The sequence below is a fragment of the Tachyglossus aculeatus genome, chromosome 26 (genome assembly GCF_015852505.1).
Source record: "Tachyglossus aculeatus isolate mTacAcu1 chromosome 26, mTacAcu1.pri, whole genome shotgun sequence".
Classification (NCBI taxonomy): domain Eukaryota; kingdom Metazoa; phylum Chordata; class Mammalia; order Monotremata; family Tachyglossidae; genus Tachyglossus; species Tachyglossus aculeatus.
The window spans coordinates 6,166,674-6,181,363 of record NC_052091.1 but is presented as its reverse complement, the minus strand read 5'-3'; the positions used below and the strand labels follow the sequence as shown (position 1 = coordinate 6,181,363).

General features: G+C 55.5%; 1 protein-coding gene across 1 annotated transcript in view; it reads right to left on the bottom strand.

Moving 5' to 3' along the window:
* Positions 1-14,690, bottom strand: part of KCNN4 (potassium calcium-activated channel subfamily N member 4) — a 52,967-nt gene that overhangs the window by 13,695 nt on the left and 24,582 nt on the right. Inside the window, exon 2 of the mRNA XM_038766975.1 lies at positions 8,885-9,190. Coding sequence (XP_038622903.1) covers positions 8,885-9,190 — 306 coding nt within the window. The remainder of the gene's footprint in view (positions 1-8,884; positions 9,191-14,690) is intronic.

Genomic DNA, 14,690 nt, shown 5'->3' with positions numbered 1-14,690 from the left:
TCTAAGCACTGGGATAGATACAGGTTAATCAGGTTGGGCACAGTCCCTGTCCCACACAGGGCTCACGCTCTTCATCCCCAACGACGTGGCTCAGTGGAAAGAGCCTGGGCTTTGGAGTCAGAGGTCATGGGTTCAAAACCCGGCTCTGCCAATTGTCAGCTGTGTGACAATTGGGCAAGTCACTTAACTTCTCTGGGCTTCAGTTACCTCATCTGTAAAATGGGGATTAAGACCGTGAGCCTTCCGTGGGACAACCTGATCACCTTGTAACCTCCCCAGCGGTTTGAACAGTGCTCTGCACATAGTAAGTGCTTAATAAATGTCATCATTATTATTATTATTATTATTATGAGGTAACTGAGGCCCAGAGAAGTGAAGTGACTTCCCCAAGGTTATGCAGCAGACATGTGGCGGAGCCGGGATTAGAACCCAGCTCCTTCTGACTCCCAAGCCCGGGCTCTATCCACTAAGCCAAGCTACCACACTGCTTCTATCCTGCCATTTCCTTCACCCTAGATTCCTGGAGGGTTTAGCTTGAGGAGGGCGGAGACCCCCCCACCTTTACCTCCTTGCCCTCCATGTCCCCCTGGAGTGGGGAGTTCTCTTATTTTACCTGGGGTCCTGGACCGCCCCCCCCCCCCCCAAGGAAGCCCCTCTTCCTGAACCCTAAGGATCTAGATTAACCCCAGGGGAACCCCTAATTTCAAGTCTGAGTATGACCCCCGACACACACACACCCTGTGGACATCACCCCAGGCCCAGAACCAGAACAGAAACCAGAACCAGAAGGCTCAGGAGAGGGGAGGGGGTGGAATTGGAACTACTACTTCAGATCACCCCACCAGAGGAGCCCCAGATTGGATGGGTTCAGTCATCTCTGAAGCCCATCATCATCATCATCATCAATCGTATTTATTGAGCGCTTACTGTGTGCAAGCCCTGTGGTTCTGTCATATCTGAATCTCTTGCACGGCTGCAGAGAGGGAGGCTGCTTCTTTCCAATTTTCAGCACTGCCCCTCATTCCCTCGCCTCAGTGGTACCACCAAGGCCTCGAGGTGGGAGTGGGGCAGGGGGCATGAAGATCCCCCTGGTTTTTACGGGGACTGGGGGTAAAGGGAGGCTGGAAGGGAATGGGAATGAGGGCAGGACTTGGGGGTGGGGGGGAAGAGAGGGAATATCTCCTCCAAGAGGCCTTCCCCAATTAAGCCATTTCCCCTTCTCTCACTCCTTTCTACGCTGACCTTTGCACTTGGATTTGCATCTTTTATTCTCCCCTTTCCTCAGCTCCAAGGCATTTATGTAACTGTAACTGTAACTGTAATCTGTAACCGGTAACTTATTTGTTTCTATTAAGGTTGGTCTCCCCCCTCTAGACTGTGTAAGTTCATTTTGGGCAAAGAACATGTCTTCTAACTCTCTTCTATTGTACTCTCCGGAGCGCTGAGTCCAGTGCTCTGCCCATAGTAATAGCTGAATAAATACGATTGATTGACTGAGGAGGCAGGGGAGTCTGGGAAGAGGGGAGGGATGGGGTTGGAAGGACACTTGAGAAGGACCTGGGGAGAAAGCGGCACTTAAAGGGGAGACCGCTGACAGACCACCATTCTCTCCATCTTCAAGTAACAATAATAATAACTGTAGCATTTGTTAAGGGTTACTATGTGCCAAGCACTGTATTAAGCACTGGGGTAGATACAAGATAATCAGGTCCCACGTGGGACTCAGAGTCTAAGTCTTGAGTCTAAGTCTAAGTCTTGAGAAGCAGCGTGGCTCAATGGAAAGAGCACGGGCTTTGAAGTCAGAGGTCATGGGTTCAAATCCCAGCTCCTCCAAATGTCAGCTGTGTGACTTTGGGCAAGTCACTTCACTTCTCTGTGCCTCAGTGACCTCATCTGTAAAGTGGGGATGAAGACTGTGAGCCCCCCGTGGGACAGCCTGATCACCTTGTAACCTCCCCAGCGCTTAGAACGGTGCTTTGCACACAGTAAGTGCTTAATAAATGCCATTATAAAATAAAATAAATAAATAATGATGCTCTGCCCAAAGAAAGCACTCAATAAATGCCTTTGATTGATCGGTTGGGAGCTGTGGAGGGAGGATAGTCCAAAGCGGCTGATGGCACATGAAGAGGGGCTGGGAGAGGGAATCAGTCAGTCAATGGTATTTACTGAGAACTTACTACGTGCAGAGCACTGTACTGAGCACGGGGGAGAGAACAATACAATAATAAAAAGACACATACCCTGCCCACAGCAAGCTTACAGTCTAGAGGGGGAGATGTAAATAAATAAATGAGGGATACGGACATAAGTGCTGTGGGGCTGGGAGGGGGGATGAGTAAAGGGAGCGAGTCAGGGCAACATGGAAGGGAGTGGGAAAAGAGGAAAGGAGGGCTTAGCCGGGGAAGGCCTCTTAATAATAATAATAATAATGATGGCATTTATTAAGCACTTACTATGTGCAGAGCACTGTTCTAAGCGCTGGGGAGGTACAAGGTGATCAGGTTGTCCCACGGGGGGCTCACAGTCTTAATCCCCATTTTACAGATGAGGTAACTGAGGCCCAGAAAGTGACTTGCCCAAAGTCACACAGCTGACAATTGGCGGAGCTGGGATTTGAACCCATGCATGACCTGTGACCCCAAAGCCCGGGCTCTTTCCACTGAGCCACGCTGCTTCTCTTGGAGGAGATGGGCCTTCGGTAAGGCTTTGAATGGAGGGGAGAGCCACTGTCTGAGAGATATGAGGAGGGAGGGCCTTCCAGGCCAGAGGCAGGATGTGGGCGAGGGGTCGCCAGGGGTAGATGGCGAGATAGGCCACATCGAGGTCCAGTGAGAAGGTTGGCATTTAGAGGAGCGAAGTATGAGGGTTGGGTTGGAGTAGGAGAGCAGTTAAGTGAGGGAGGATGGGGCAGGGACAGGCCCAGAGTGGCTGATGGCTCTCGAAAGGGAGCTGGGGTGGGAGGACGGGCCCTATTAATGTCTGTCTCCCCCTCTAGACTGTAAGCTCCTCGAGGGCAGAGAATGTGTCCGTTAGTTTATTGTTGTATTGTACTCTCCCAAGTGCTTACTACAGTGCTTTGCCTACAGTAAGCAGTCAATCAGTACAGACTGAATATTGTTCTACCGTACTCTCCCAAGTGCTTAGTACGACTGAATGCATGAATAGTACAGTGCTCTGCACATAGTAAACGCTCATTAAATACGACTGACTGACCAACAGAAGAGGGTGAGTCTTGCAGATTGGCAATCCGGGGCAGGGCTAGCCCGACCCCCTCTGCCCCCTGCTCCCGCCCATATGCCCAAGCCAGGATCGAACCTGCCCGTGCCTTCCCAGCTTGGCCTGGTACAGGCCCCCGGGGCCACAAGACGAGCACAGCCACAGTTGTGGCACACAGCCCTGCCTTCCAGCTGTGCGCTCCGTGGCGCCAACCTGCCAGTGTGCCAACGTGTACCACCCACTGTTCCCTAACCACCAGACGTGCCTAGCCGCACCTAAGGCAGCGCTCAATAAATATCATTGATTGTTTGATTGATTGATTACTACCTTGTCCCCCAAACCCCGCTGGCTACACAGCTGCTCCCCACACTACGGGGCACCCACAACCACAACTGCCCGCACCCGCTTCCACTCCCAACAGCAACTGCTACCTACGACACTGGGCACACACATTCGCAACTTCTCCCTACACTCCCACTCACACGCAACCACAACTGCTCCCCACACCAGCACGTAAACCCAACAGCAGCTCTTTGCTACACCACCATGCCCACACAAGCACCACTGCTTCCCACAGCACCATGCCCACACGATTGCAACAGCTTCCTACACCACTGTGCAGGCGTAATGGTTCCTCAAGCCACTGAGCAGGCACAGCTTGCAGCCCGAGCTCAGTAGCCACTGGGCCACTGCCTCGTGGGCAGCCTCCCCTCGGGAGGGACTTTGGGGACAATTCCTCCCTGGCCTGGTCCACCTGTGGCTCCACAGTTCCCCGACCCCTGCCTGGAAAGGGGACTGCAGAGGCCCTGCGCAGGTAGTCGGCCCCTCCGGCTAATCTCAGCCAGCCCCCTCCCAGCCGATAATAATAACAATAATGATGGTGTTTGTTAAGCGCTTACTATGTGTGAAGCGCTGTTCTAAGCGCTGGGAGGGATACAATCATAATAATAATAATAATGGCATTCATTAAGCGCTTACTATGTGCAAAGCACCGTTCTAAGCACTGGAGAGCTTCCAAGGTGATCAGGTTGCCCCACATGGGGCTCACAGTCTTCATCCCCATTTTACAGATGAGGCAACTGATGTACAGAGAAGTTACGTGACTTGCCCAAAGTCACACAGCTGACAACTGGTGGAGCCGGGATTTGAACCCATGACCTCTGACTCCAAAGCCCGGGCTCTTTCCCACTGAGCCACGCTGCCTCTCTGATACAAGGTAATCAGGTTGTCCTACACGGGGCTCACAGTCTTAATCCCCATTTTACAGATGAGGGAACTGAGGCCCAGAGAAGTGAAGGGACTTGCTCCAAGTCACACAGCAGACAAGTGGCGGAGCCGGGATTTGAACCCATGACCTCTGACTCCCAAGCCCGTGCTCCTTCCGCTGAGCCACGCTGCTTCTCTATAATAATAATGATGATGGTATCTGTTAAGCACTTACTATGTGCCAAGCACTGTTTTAATACCAGCCAACCCCCCAGGGGTTCAGGAGCTGGTGCAGGGCTGGAGGTGGGAAGGGAGGGAGTGGAGAAGGGGGCCTGGAGACCCCTGGCAGCCCCAGGGGTAGGTGGGCCCAGATTCTTTGGGGGGATCTGAAGGTGACCCAGTGGGGTCCTTAGTGGGGAGACAAATGGTTCCCCTATAAGCTGTTTCTGGGCTCTGGGACCCCTGAGCATCTTTCGGGAGAAGCTGGAGGCAAGAGAACCTCGGCAGTGACATCCGAGTAGAGTGGAGGAATCCTGCAGGCCGCTGAGAGCGCTGGGCGGAGAGAAGCAGAGGCTGGGACCACTGAGAGGGAAGAAGAGCGGGTCTGGGAGCACTGGGCGAAGAGAAGCAGAGGGTAGGACCACTGGGAGGCACCTGTCTACACGTTTGGTTTTGTTGTCTGTCTTCCCCTTCTAGACTGTGAGCCCGTTGTTGGGTAGGGACCGTCTCTAGATGTTACCGACTTGTACTTCCCAAGCGCTTAGTATAGTGCTCTGCACACAGTAAGCGCTCAATAAATACGACTGAATGAATGAACGAATGAAAGAGCAGGTCTGGGAGCACTGCTGGGGAGAGGAACAGAGCTGGGAGCATGGGGGGAAGAGGAGCTGGGCTGGGAGCCCTGGGGAGAGAGGAGGAGGAACTGGGAGCATGGTGGGGCAAGGAGTAGGGTTGGGAGCACAGTGGGGGAGAGGAGCAGGGGCTGGGAGCACTGGGGGAGAGCAGCAGGGTTGGGAGCACTGTGCCGGGGGGGCGGGAGAGGAAAGAGGCAGAGAGGGGAGGGTTTGGTGCGGACTGGGCGGCTTGGCAGGAGTCTGGGCCCTGCCAGTTCAGGTCGGAGTCCCCCCCACCTGCTCGGGGCCAGGTCCCTGGGGGGCTGGGGGCCTGGGGGGAGGGGGCGGCTGGCAGTGCCCAGTGGAGCGTGAGAGGGCAGTCGGCTGGACGGCCGGGAGGGCGGCTCTCAGCGCCGCTTCCTGTTGGCGCCCGCTTCCCCGGGCCTGGCCCGCCTCGGCTCCGGCCCAGGCCCGGGCCCCGGCCCCACTCCCCCCTCCTCACCACCAGCTCCACCGCTGGGGAAATTCCACCAGACCCCATTCAGGTCAGTCCCCAGGGCCAGGGGTCTCTCCTGGTTCGGCCCCTCTCCTTCCCCTACCCCTTGGCCCCCTGTCCTCCCCCCTCCCCTGGGTCTCTAGGCAGGGCCCTTTCTCCAGTGGGACCCAGGGCCAGTCCTCTTCGCTCCATCTTCACCCCTAGGGACCCCCAAGACCCCAAATCCCCCCATCCCCCATCCCTCCCTTCTCCCTGGGCCCCAGGACCATCTCCCCTACTCTATCCTCCAGCTCCACTTCTCCCTTCAGGGACGCCCGAAGCCTGCCCTCTGCCCCCAGCCCGTAGACCCAAGCCCTTGGATATCCCCTGCCATCCGTGCCTTCCCACTTCTCCTCCGTGGGCCCCCTAGCCCTTCCCCGCCCATGGGATTTTTCACACTTAAAATCCATACTGAAAAGCCCAAAGTTGGGACTTCTGCCTTATCAATCAATCAATCAATCAATCGTATTTATTGAGCGCTTACTATGTGCAGAGCACTGTACTAAGCGCTTGGGAAGTACAAATTGGCATCACATGCCTTATGAGTGAGCAAGGTGCGAAAAGCTTTGTTCTCCCCTCTCATTGACCAACTCCTTCTTTCTAATTGTTTTTTTTCCTCCTCTGCCCTTCACCAGCACAAAACCTGCCCTCATTTCTGGGACGGTGGCTTATTTGGTGGAGCAGGAGCCCTCCTGCCTCGTGCCCCGCTGACCCCGAGGTTCTGCAGCATCAGAGAAACAGCGTGGCTCTGTGGAAAGAGCCCGGCCTTGGGAGTCAGAGGTCATGGATTCTAATCCCAGCTCCTCCACCTGTCAGCTGGGTGACTTTGGGCAAGTCACTTCACTTCTCCGGGCCTCAGTGACCTCATCTGGAAAATGGGGATTGACTGTGAGCCCCCCCGTGGAACAACCTGATCACACTGTAGCCTCTCCAGCACTTAGAACAGTGTTTTGCACGTAGTAAGCACTTAAATGCCATTATTATTATTATTACTTCACTTCTTCAGTTCCCTCATCTGTTAAATGGGGATGAAGACTGTGAGCCCCACATGGGACAAGCTGATCAGCTTGTAACGCCCCCAGAGCTCAGTGCTTCACATGTAGTAAGCACTTAACAAATGCTCTCATTATTATTATTATTATTGTTATTATTATTATTATTATTATTATTATTATCCGGGCAGCCTGCAGAGGCCTGCCCTGACCCCCCACCTGCTCTGCACCCAGACATCGGAGCCTCCGGCCCCCAGCTGAGCCCGTCCCTCCCCTCCCTCAGAGCCAACGAGTCCGGCTCCACCGATTCAGCCCCCACCCACCGAGCCCCTCCCCCGCTCCCGGGGCACGGTGCCCTGGGGGGAGGTCGGGGGACCCCCCCCCCGCCCCGCCCCCCGGGGCCCTGGCTTAGGGCGGGACCCCGCTTCTGGTCAGCCCGGAGCGGCCGCCCCTCCCAGCGACGGTTAGATAAGGGAGCCGGAGTTGGCTGGGATAACTTATTCCAGGACGGGCTGCCCCTCTGCTCCCCCCACGCAAAGCAAAGTTCCTCAGCTCTGCCTCCACCTCCAACTCTTTCTCCCCCCCCCCCCCCCCCCCCCCCCCGCCACCGCCTCCAGCCTCCAACTCTTCCCCCTTCCCCTCGGTTTCCAGCCTCCAGTTCTTCCCCTTCTGCTTCCAGCTCTTCCCTGCCTCTGCCTCCAGCTCTCCCCCTCCCCTCTGCCTCCAGCTCTCCCCGCCTCAGTTTCCAGCCTCCAGTTCTTCCCTCCTCCCTTCAGTTTCCAGCCTCCAGTTCTTCCCCTTCTGCTTCCAGCTCTCCCCTGCCTCTGCCTCCAGCTCTCCCCCTCCCCTCTGCCTCCAGCTCTCCCCGCCTCAGTTTCCAGCCTCCAGTTCTTCCCTCCTCCCTTCAGTTTCCAGCCTCCAGTTCTTCCCCTTCTGCTTCCAGCTTTCCCCCGCCTCTGCCTCCAGCTCTCCCCTGCCTCAGTTTCCAGCCTCCAGTTCTTCCCTCCTCCCTTCAGTTTCCAGCCTCCAGTTCTTCCCCTTCTGCTTCCAGCTCTCCCCCGCCTCTGCCTCCAGCTCTCCCCCTCCCCTCTGCCTCCAGCTCTCCCCCGCCTCAGTTTCCAGCCTCCAGTTCTTCCCTCCTCCCTTCACTTTCCAAGCCTCCAGTTCTCCCCCCCCGCCGCCTCCAACTGTCCCCCGTCCCCACTCCCCCCAGCCTCCAGCTCTCCCCACTCCCCCCAGCCTCCAGCTCTCCCCCGTCCCCTCTGCCTCCAGCCTCCAGCTCTCCCCCGTCCCCTCTGCCTCCTGCCTCCAGCTCTCCCCCGTCCCCTCTGCCTCCAGCTCTCCCCCCGTCCCCTCTGCCTCCAGCCTCCAGCTCTCCCCGTCCCCTCTGCCTCCAGCCTCCAGCTCTCCCCCATCCCATCTGGCTCCAGCCTCCGGCTCTTCCCCTCCCCTCTGCCTCCAGCCTCCAGCTCTCCCCCCTCCCCCTGCCTCCAGCATCCAGCTCTCCCCCCTCCCCTCTGCCTCCAGCCTCCAGCTCCTCTCCTTCCACACTGCCTCCAGCCTCCAGCTCTCCCCCACCTCCCTGGTTCCAGCCTCCAGCTCTTCCCTGCTCGGCCTCTAATCTCTGGCTCCTCTCCTCTCTGCTCTGCCTCCAGGTCCGGCTCTTCCCCCTCCACTCTACCTCCAGATCCAGTTTTCCCTCTGCTCTGCCTCTGGCCTTCAGCTCCCGGCAACACACAACCTCCGGCCTGCAGCTCCAACTCTTGCCCCTCCGGCCCTCTGGCCTCCACCTCCAGCTGTCCGCCACCTCTCCTCCGCCTCTGGCCTCCCTGCCTCCTGTCAGCCTCTTCACTCCGCACAAACTCGGGGAGTCCCCAAGCCTTCAAGTCTACTTTCCCTCCGCACTTCTTCTCTCCCCAGGTCCAAGATCCTGCCCGGGCCCCGGCTTCCAGCGCCCTCCCAGTGCCTGGCCACCTGCGCAGCCCCCCTGGCCCAGCCCCGGAGACCCTCCCAACCCTCCCTGGCCCCCCGCCCCGTCCTCCGCCCCTCTCCCACTGGCGGGGACCCCTTCCCCCGACGGCCCCGGCCCCCGGGCTCACCTCACACTGGCCAAACCAGAGCATCTCGGCGTGCAGGACCATGAGGGCCACCCCGGCCAGGGCCAGGGCCAGCGTCCAGCCGGCCAGCTCCTTCTCCTGCTCCAGCAGCCTCTTCCTGCGCCTCAGGCCCCCCAGGCCGGGCACCCTGGGCCCCTCCAGCTGGGCCATGGCCCCGGGCGGCTTGGCCCCCGGCGGGGCGGGCCGGCCCCCGCTCCCCACGTCCCGTCCCCCCCAGCTCCTCGAGGCCCTCGAGCGCCGCAGGACCCAAAAGGCAGCCAGGGCTGGGGGGGGGGGCACCAGCGGCTCCTGGCGGGACAGGGGACTGGCACAGGGACGGGCACCGACCCCTCCCTGCCAAGGCGGCCCTCGGGGAGCGGGACGGGGGGCGGGGGGGTCTCCCGGCCGGTCCCCCTCTCCCTCCCTCCCTCGGTCGGTCCGTCCCGCCCTCGCAGCAAGACGGACTGTGGCCCCCGCACTGGGCCGGCCGCCCTCCGGCCGGCCGGGGTGATGTCACAGCCCCGGGGAGGGGCCGGGACAGGGGGAGCCCCCCCACCCCCCTCACCCACCCCCCACCCCCCCAAGGGGGTGTGTCCCACGGAGAAGACGGGACACACACTCCCAGAAACATGAGACGGCCGCTCATAGTCATACATACACAGAAACGGAATACAGTTACTCACACACGCACTGAATACAGTTACACACACACGCACTGAATACAGCCACACACACACACACACACACACACACACACACACACACACTGAATACAGTTACACACACACACGGAAACGTGCACAAGGCAAACACTCAAAACTAGAGACCCTCCCAAGCGCCTCCCCCATCTCCATCCCCTACAGAAAACCCAAGGACTGAAACATGCATAATGCCCAAACACACACACACGTGCGCGCAAACACACACACACACCTACACACACACACACACACGGAAACTGAATACATTTACACACACACACACACACACACACGGAAACGTACACGAGGCAAACACTTAAAACTAGAGACCCTCCCAAGCGCCTCCCCCATCTCCATCCCCTACGGAAAACCCAAACACTAAAACATGCATAATGCTCAAACACACACACGTGCGCGTAAACACACACACACACATATATACCTACACACACGGAAACTGAATACATTTACACACACACACACACACACAGAAACGTACACTAGGCAAACACTCAAAACTAGAGACCCTCCCAAGCGCCTCCCCCATCTCCATCCCCTACGGAAAACCCAAACACTGAAACATGCATAATGCCCAAACACACACACGTGCGCGTAAACACACACACACATATATACCTACACACAGACACGGAAACTGAATACATTTACACACACACACACACACAAACGAACACAAGGCAAACACTCAAAACTAGAGAGCCTCCCAAGAGCCTCCCCCATCTCCATCCCCTACGGAAAACCCAAAGACTGATACATGCATAATGCCCAAACACACACACACACACACACACACACACACACACACACACACACACACACACCCCGTCTCAGGAACACCGTGACACACATATGCACATACGCAGATACCCAGGCGCCTCCTCTTGGGCAAAAATACGTGAAGGCAAGGTTGGGAGGACGGCGAGGATGGGGAAGAGGAGAGTTGGGGTGTGAAGAAGTACAAGAGGGGTACAAGAGGGGAATCTGCTGAGGAGGGGGTGACAAGGCATTTTCAAGGGTTCATTCCCCAAGGGGGTGCGGCTTTCCGTCCCCTGTCCGGTGAAGGAGAGGGGGTGTAATCGCCTAGGTGGGGAGAGAGGAGACTGTGAGCCCACTGTTGGGTAGGGACCGTCTCTATATGTTGCCAACTTGTACTTCCCAAGCGCTTAGTACAGTGTTCTGCACACAGTAAGCGCTCGATAAATACGATTGATGATGATGATGATGATGATGATGATGAGACAGGAAGCTGCGTCTCCCCAGTTTCCAGGCCTCCTCCTGCCCCGGCCACAGTTGAGAGGCTGAGGCAGGAGTTACAGGGAGATGCTCTCATGGCCCTGAGTTGCAGCTGCTTCTGGGGAGTAGCAGAGACCGCAACCAGGTCTCCAGATGTTGCCAGCTTGCACTTCCCAAGCGCTTAGTCCAGTGCTCTGCACACAGTAAGCGCTCAATAAATACGAATGAATGAATGAATTTATCCTCCCCCTCCCCATCCCCCCCGCCTTACCTCCTTCCCCTCCCCACAGCACCTGTATATCTGTTTGTACGTATTTATTACTCTATTTTATTTGTACATATTCATTCTATTGATTTTATTTTGTTAATATGTTTAGTTTTGTTGTCCGTCTCCCCCCCCAGATTGTGAGCCCACGGTTGGGTAGGGACCGTCTCTAGATGTTGCCAAGACTGTGAGCCCACTGTTGGGTAGGGACCGTCTCTATACGTTGCCAACTTGTACTTCCCAAGCGCTTAGTCCAGTGCTCTGCACACAGTAAGCACTCAATAAATACGATTGATTGATTGATTGATTGATTGTACTTCCCAAGCACTTAGTACAGTGCTCTGCACACAGTAAGCGCTCAATAAATACGAATGAATGAAAGGCCAGGAAAAACGGTTCTCCGCGCGCCCCCCACGCCCCCCCAGCAGCCGGTCCTAAGGCGAGGAGACTGAGGCCTAATTCAGACCTAGACCCCTCCACCAGCCTCCCTGGGGTCCTACGACCCTGCGTGGGCCGGGATCCCAATCCGGAGAGGACTTTTAGACTGTGAGCCCACTATTGGGTAGGGACTGTCTCTAGATGATGCCAACTTGTACTTCCCAAGCGCTTAGTCCAGTGCTCTGCACACAGTAAGCGCTCAATAAATACGATTGATGATGATGATGATGATGACTGAGCGTCAGTGAGGCTGGGGCCCACCGGACCAAGGAAGCCCCTTGCTGGGCAGGGCAGGAAATGATTTGGGGGGGGGGGGGGTTGGTGCTGATTCAGGCCTAGTGTCTCCCCCCCATCCGTGAGTCACCCCCCGGCCTCGCCTTGGGGGCTGGGGGCTCCAGAGGAAACAGGATGAGTCAGGATGGGGCTCGTGAGTCAGAGGCCGAGGCCGTGAGGGGCAGAGGAGGGGTTCTTCTCTGTTTTAGGCTAAAGATAGAGGGGTGGGTGGGACGGGAGGAGGGGACCAGAAGATTGGGGAAACAGATCTGAATCCTGGCTTGATGTACTTCTATTAATGTCCGTCTCCCTCTCTTCTAGACTGTAAGCTCGTTGTGGGCAGGGAATGTATCTGTTCGTTGCATCGTCCTCTCCCAAGCGCCTACTACAGCGCTCTGCACACAGGAAGCACTCAATAAATACAACTGATTGATTGAGGGGGCAACTGGGAGGAGTAAAATGACTAGATTCTCGAGGCTGGGTGGGGGTGGGGACAGAACTCCGGGGTCCTGGGGAAGGAGCAGGGGCTGGAAGCCCCACAGTGAGGCAGTGACCCAGTGCCTCGCCCCAGAATTAGCTGCATCTCCGGGGCTGGATGGAGCCCAGATACCGGGTTCGACCTCGAAGGGGAGGGGGTGGGGGGGGACGGACAAAGGTGTCTTTGATAGGTTGGGAAGGATGGGGTGGGGCAAGACGGGGAATGCCAGGCGGAAAGGTCATCCCATGCCAGGGGCTGTTCACAAGCTTCGGGGGTGGGGTGGGAGTGAATCCCGAAGAACCAACCAAGTGAGAATGGTGTCTGGCCATCCCTCCCTCCCTTCATCCATCCCTCCACCGACGCAGCCGGCCTCCTTCCTCCAGGACCTCTCTCCTCCTCCGCCTCTATTTGTCTATTGTTATATCGTCCTCTCCCAAGAGCTTAGTATAGTGCTCTGCCCACAACAGAGCTCTCAATAGAGCAGCGGTGTGGCCTAGTGGATGGAGCCCGGGCTTGGAAGTCAGCAGGTCACGGGGCTCTAATCCCGGCCCCGCCACTCGTCAGCTGCGTGACTTTGGGCAAGTCACTTCCACTTCTCTGTATCTCAGTTCCCTCATCTGTAAAACGGGGGTGGAGACAGTGAGCCCCGCATGGGACAGGGACTGTGTCCAACCCGATTTGCTTGTATCCACTTTGCTTGTATGCACAGGCTTTGGAGTCAGAGGTCACGGGTTCAAACCCCGGCTCCGCCAATTGTCAGCTGTGTGACTTTGGGCAAGTCACTTAACTTCTCTGTGCCTCAGTTGTAAAATGGGGATTAAGACTGTGAGCCCCCCAAGGGGCAGCCTGATTACCTTGTAAAATCCCCAGCGCTTAGAACAGTGCTTTGCACATAGTAAGCGCTTAATAAATGCCATCATTATTATTATTATTATACACCCTAACGCTTAATTCATTCATTCATTCATTCAATCGTATTTATTGAGCGCTTACTGTGTGCAGAGCACTGGACTAAGCGCTTGGGAAGTCCAAGTTGGCAACATATAGAGACGGTCCCTACCCAACAACGGGCTCACAGTCTAGAAGGGGGGAGACGGACAACAAAACAAAACATGTGGACAGGTGTCAAGTCGTCAGAACAAATAGAATTAAAGCTAAATACAGTGCCTGGCACAGGGTAAGCGCTTAACAAATACTATTATTATTCACTTATATGAGTGATTATTAATGATGTATTGTCACGGTTATTAATAATAATAATGATGATAATAATAAATACAATTGACTCTGACTCCGCCCGCTCCTCGCAGCCGAGGGCCGGGGAGAGGGCGACGCTGTGTGGCTGTGCCTGGTACTGCCGCCGCTTAACCATCCATCCATCAATCAATCAATCAATCAATCGTATTTATTGAGCACTTACTGTGTGCAGAGCACTGTACTAAGCGCTTGGGAGGTACAAGTTGGCAATCAATCGATAATAATAATAATAATTGTGGTATTTGTTCAGCGCTTACTAGGCGCCAGAGCTTGCACTAGACGCTGGGGTGGATACAAGCAAATCGGATTGGACACGGTCCCTGTCCTACATAGGGACCCAAATCAATCCCAATTTTACAGATGAGGTAACTGAGGCCCAGAAAAAGGAAGTGACTTGCCCAAAGTTACACAGCAGACAAGGGGCGGAGATTAGAACCCTTGACCTTCTGAAACCCAGCCCCATGCTCTGTCCACTATGCCATGCTGTGTCGCACTACGCCATGCTCCTTCTTGAATGCTTACTCTACATTAATGCCTGTTTTATTTGTTCTGATATATATATATATCTAATTCTATTTATTTATATTGATGCTATTGATGTCAGTTTACTTGTTTTGAAGTCTGTCTCCCCCCTTCTCGACTGTGAGCCCGTTGTGGGCAGGGATTTTCTCTCTTTGTTGCTGCATTGTACTTTTGAAGAGCTTAGTACAGTGCTCTGCACACAGTAAGCACTCAACAAATAATAATAATAATAATGGCATTTATTAAGTTCTTACTATGTGCAGAGCACTGTTCTAAGCACTGGGAGGTTACAAGGTGATCAGGTTGTCCCTCGGGGGCCTCACACTCTTAATCCCTATTTTACAGATGAGGTAACTGAGGCACAGAGAATCAATCAATCAATCAATCGTATTTATTGAGCGCTTACTGTGTGCAGAGCACTGTACTAAGTGCTTGGGAATCAATCAATCAATCAATCAATCGTATTTATTGAGCGCTTACTGTGTGCAGAGCACTGTACTAAGCGCTTGGGAAGTACAAGTTGGCAACATATAGAGACGCTCCCTACCCAACAGTGGGCTCACAGTCTAGAAGGGGGCGACAGAGAACAAAACAAAACATATTAACAAAATAAAATAAATA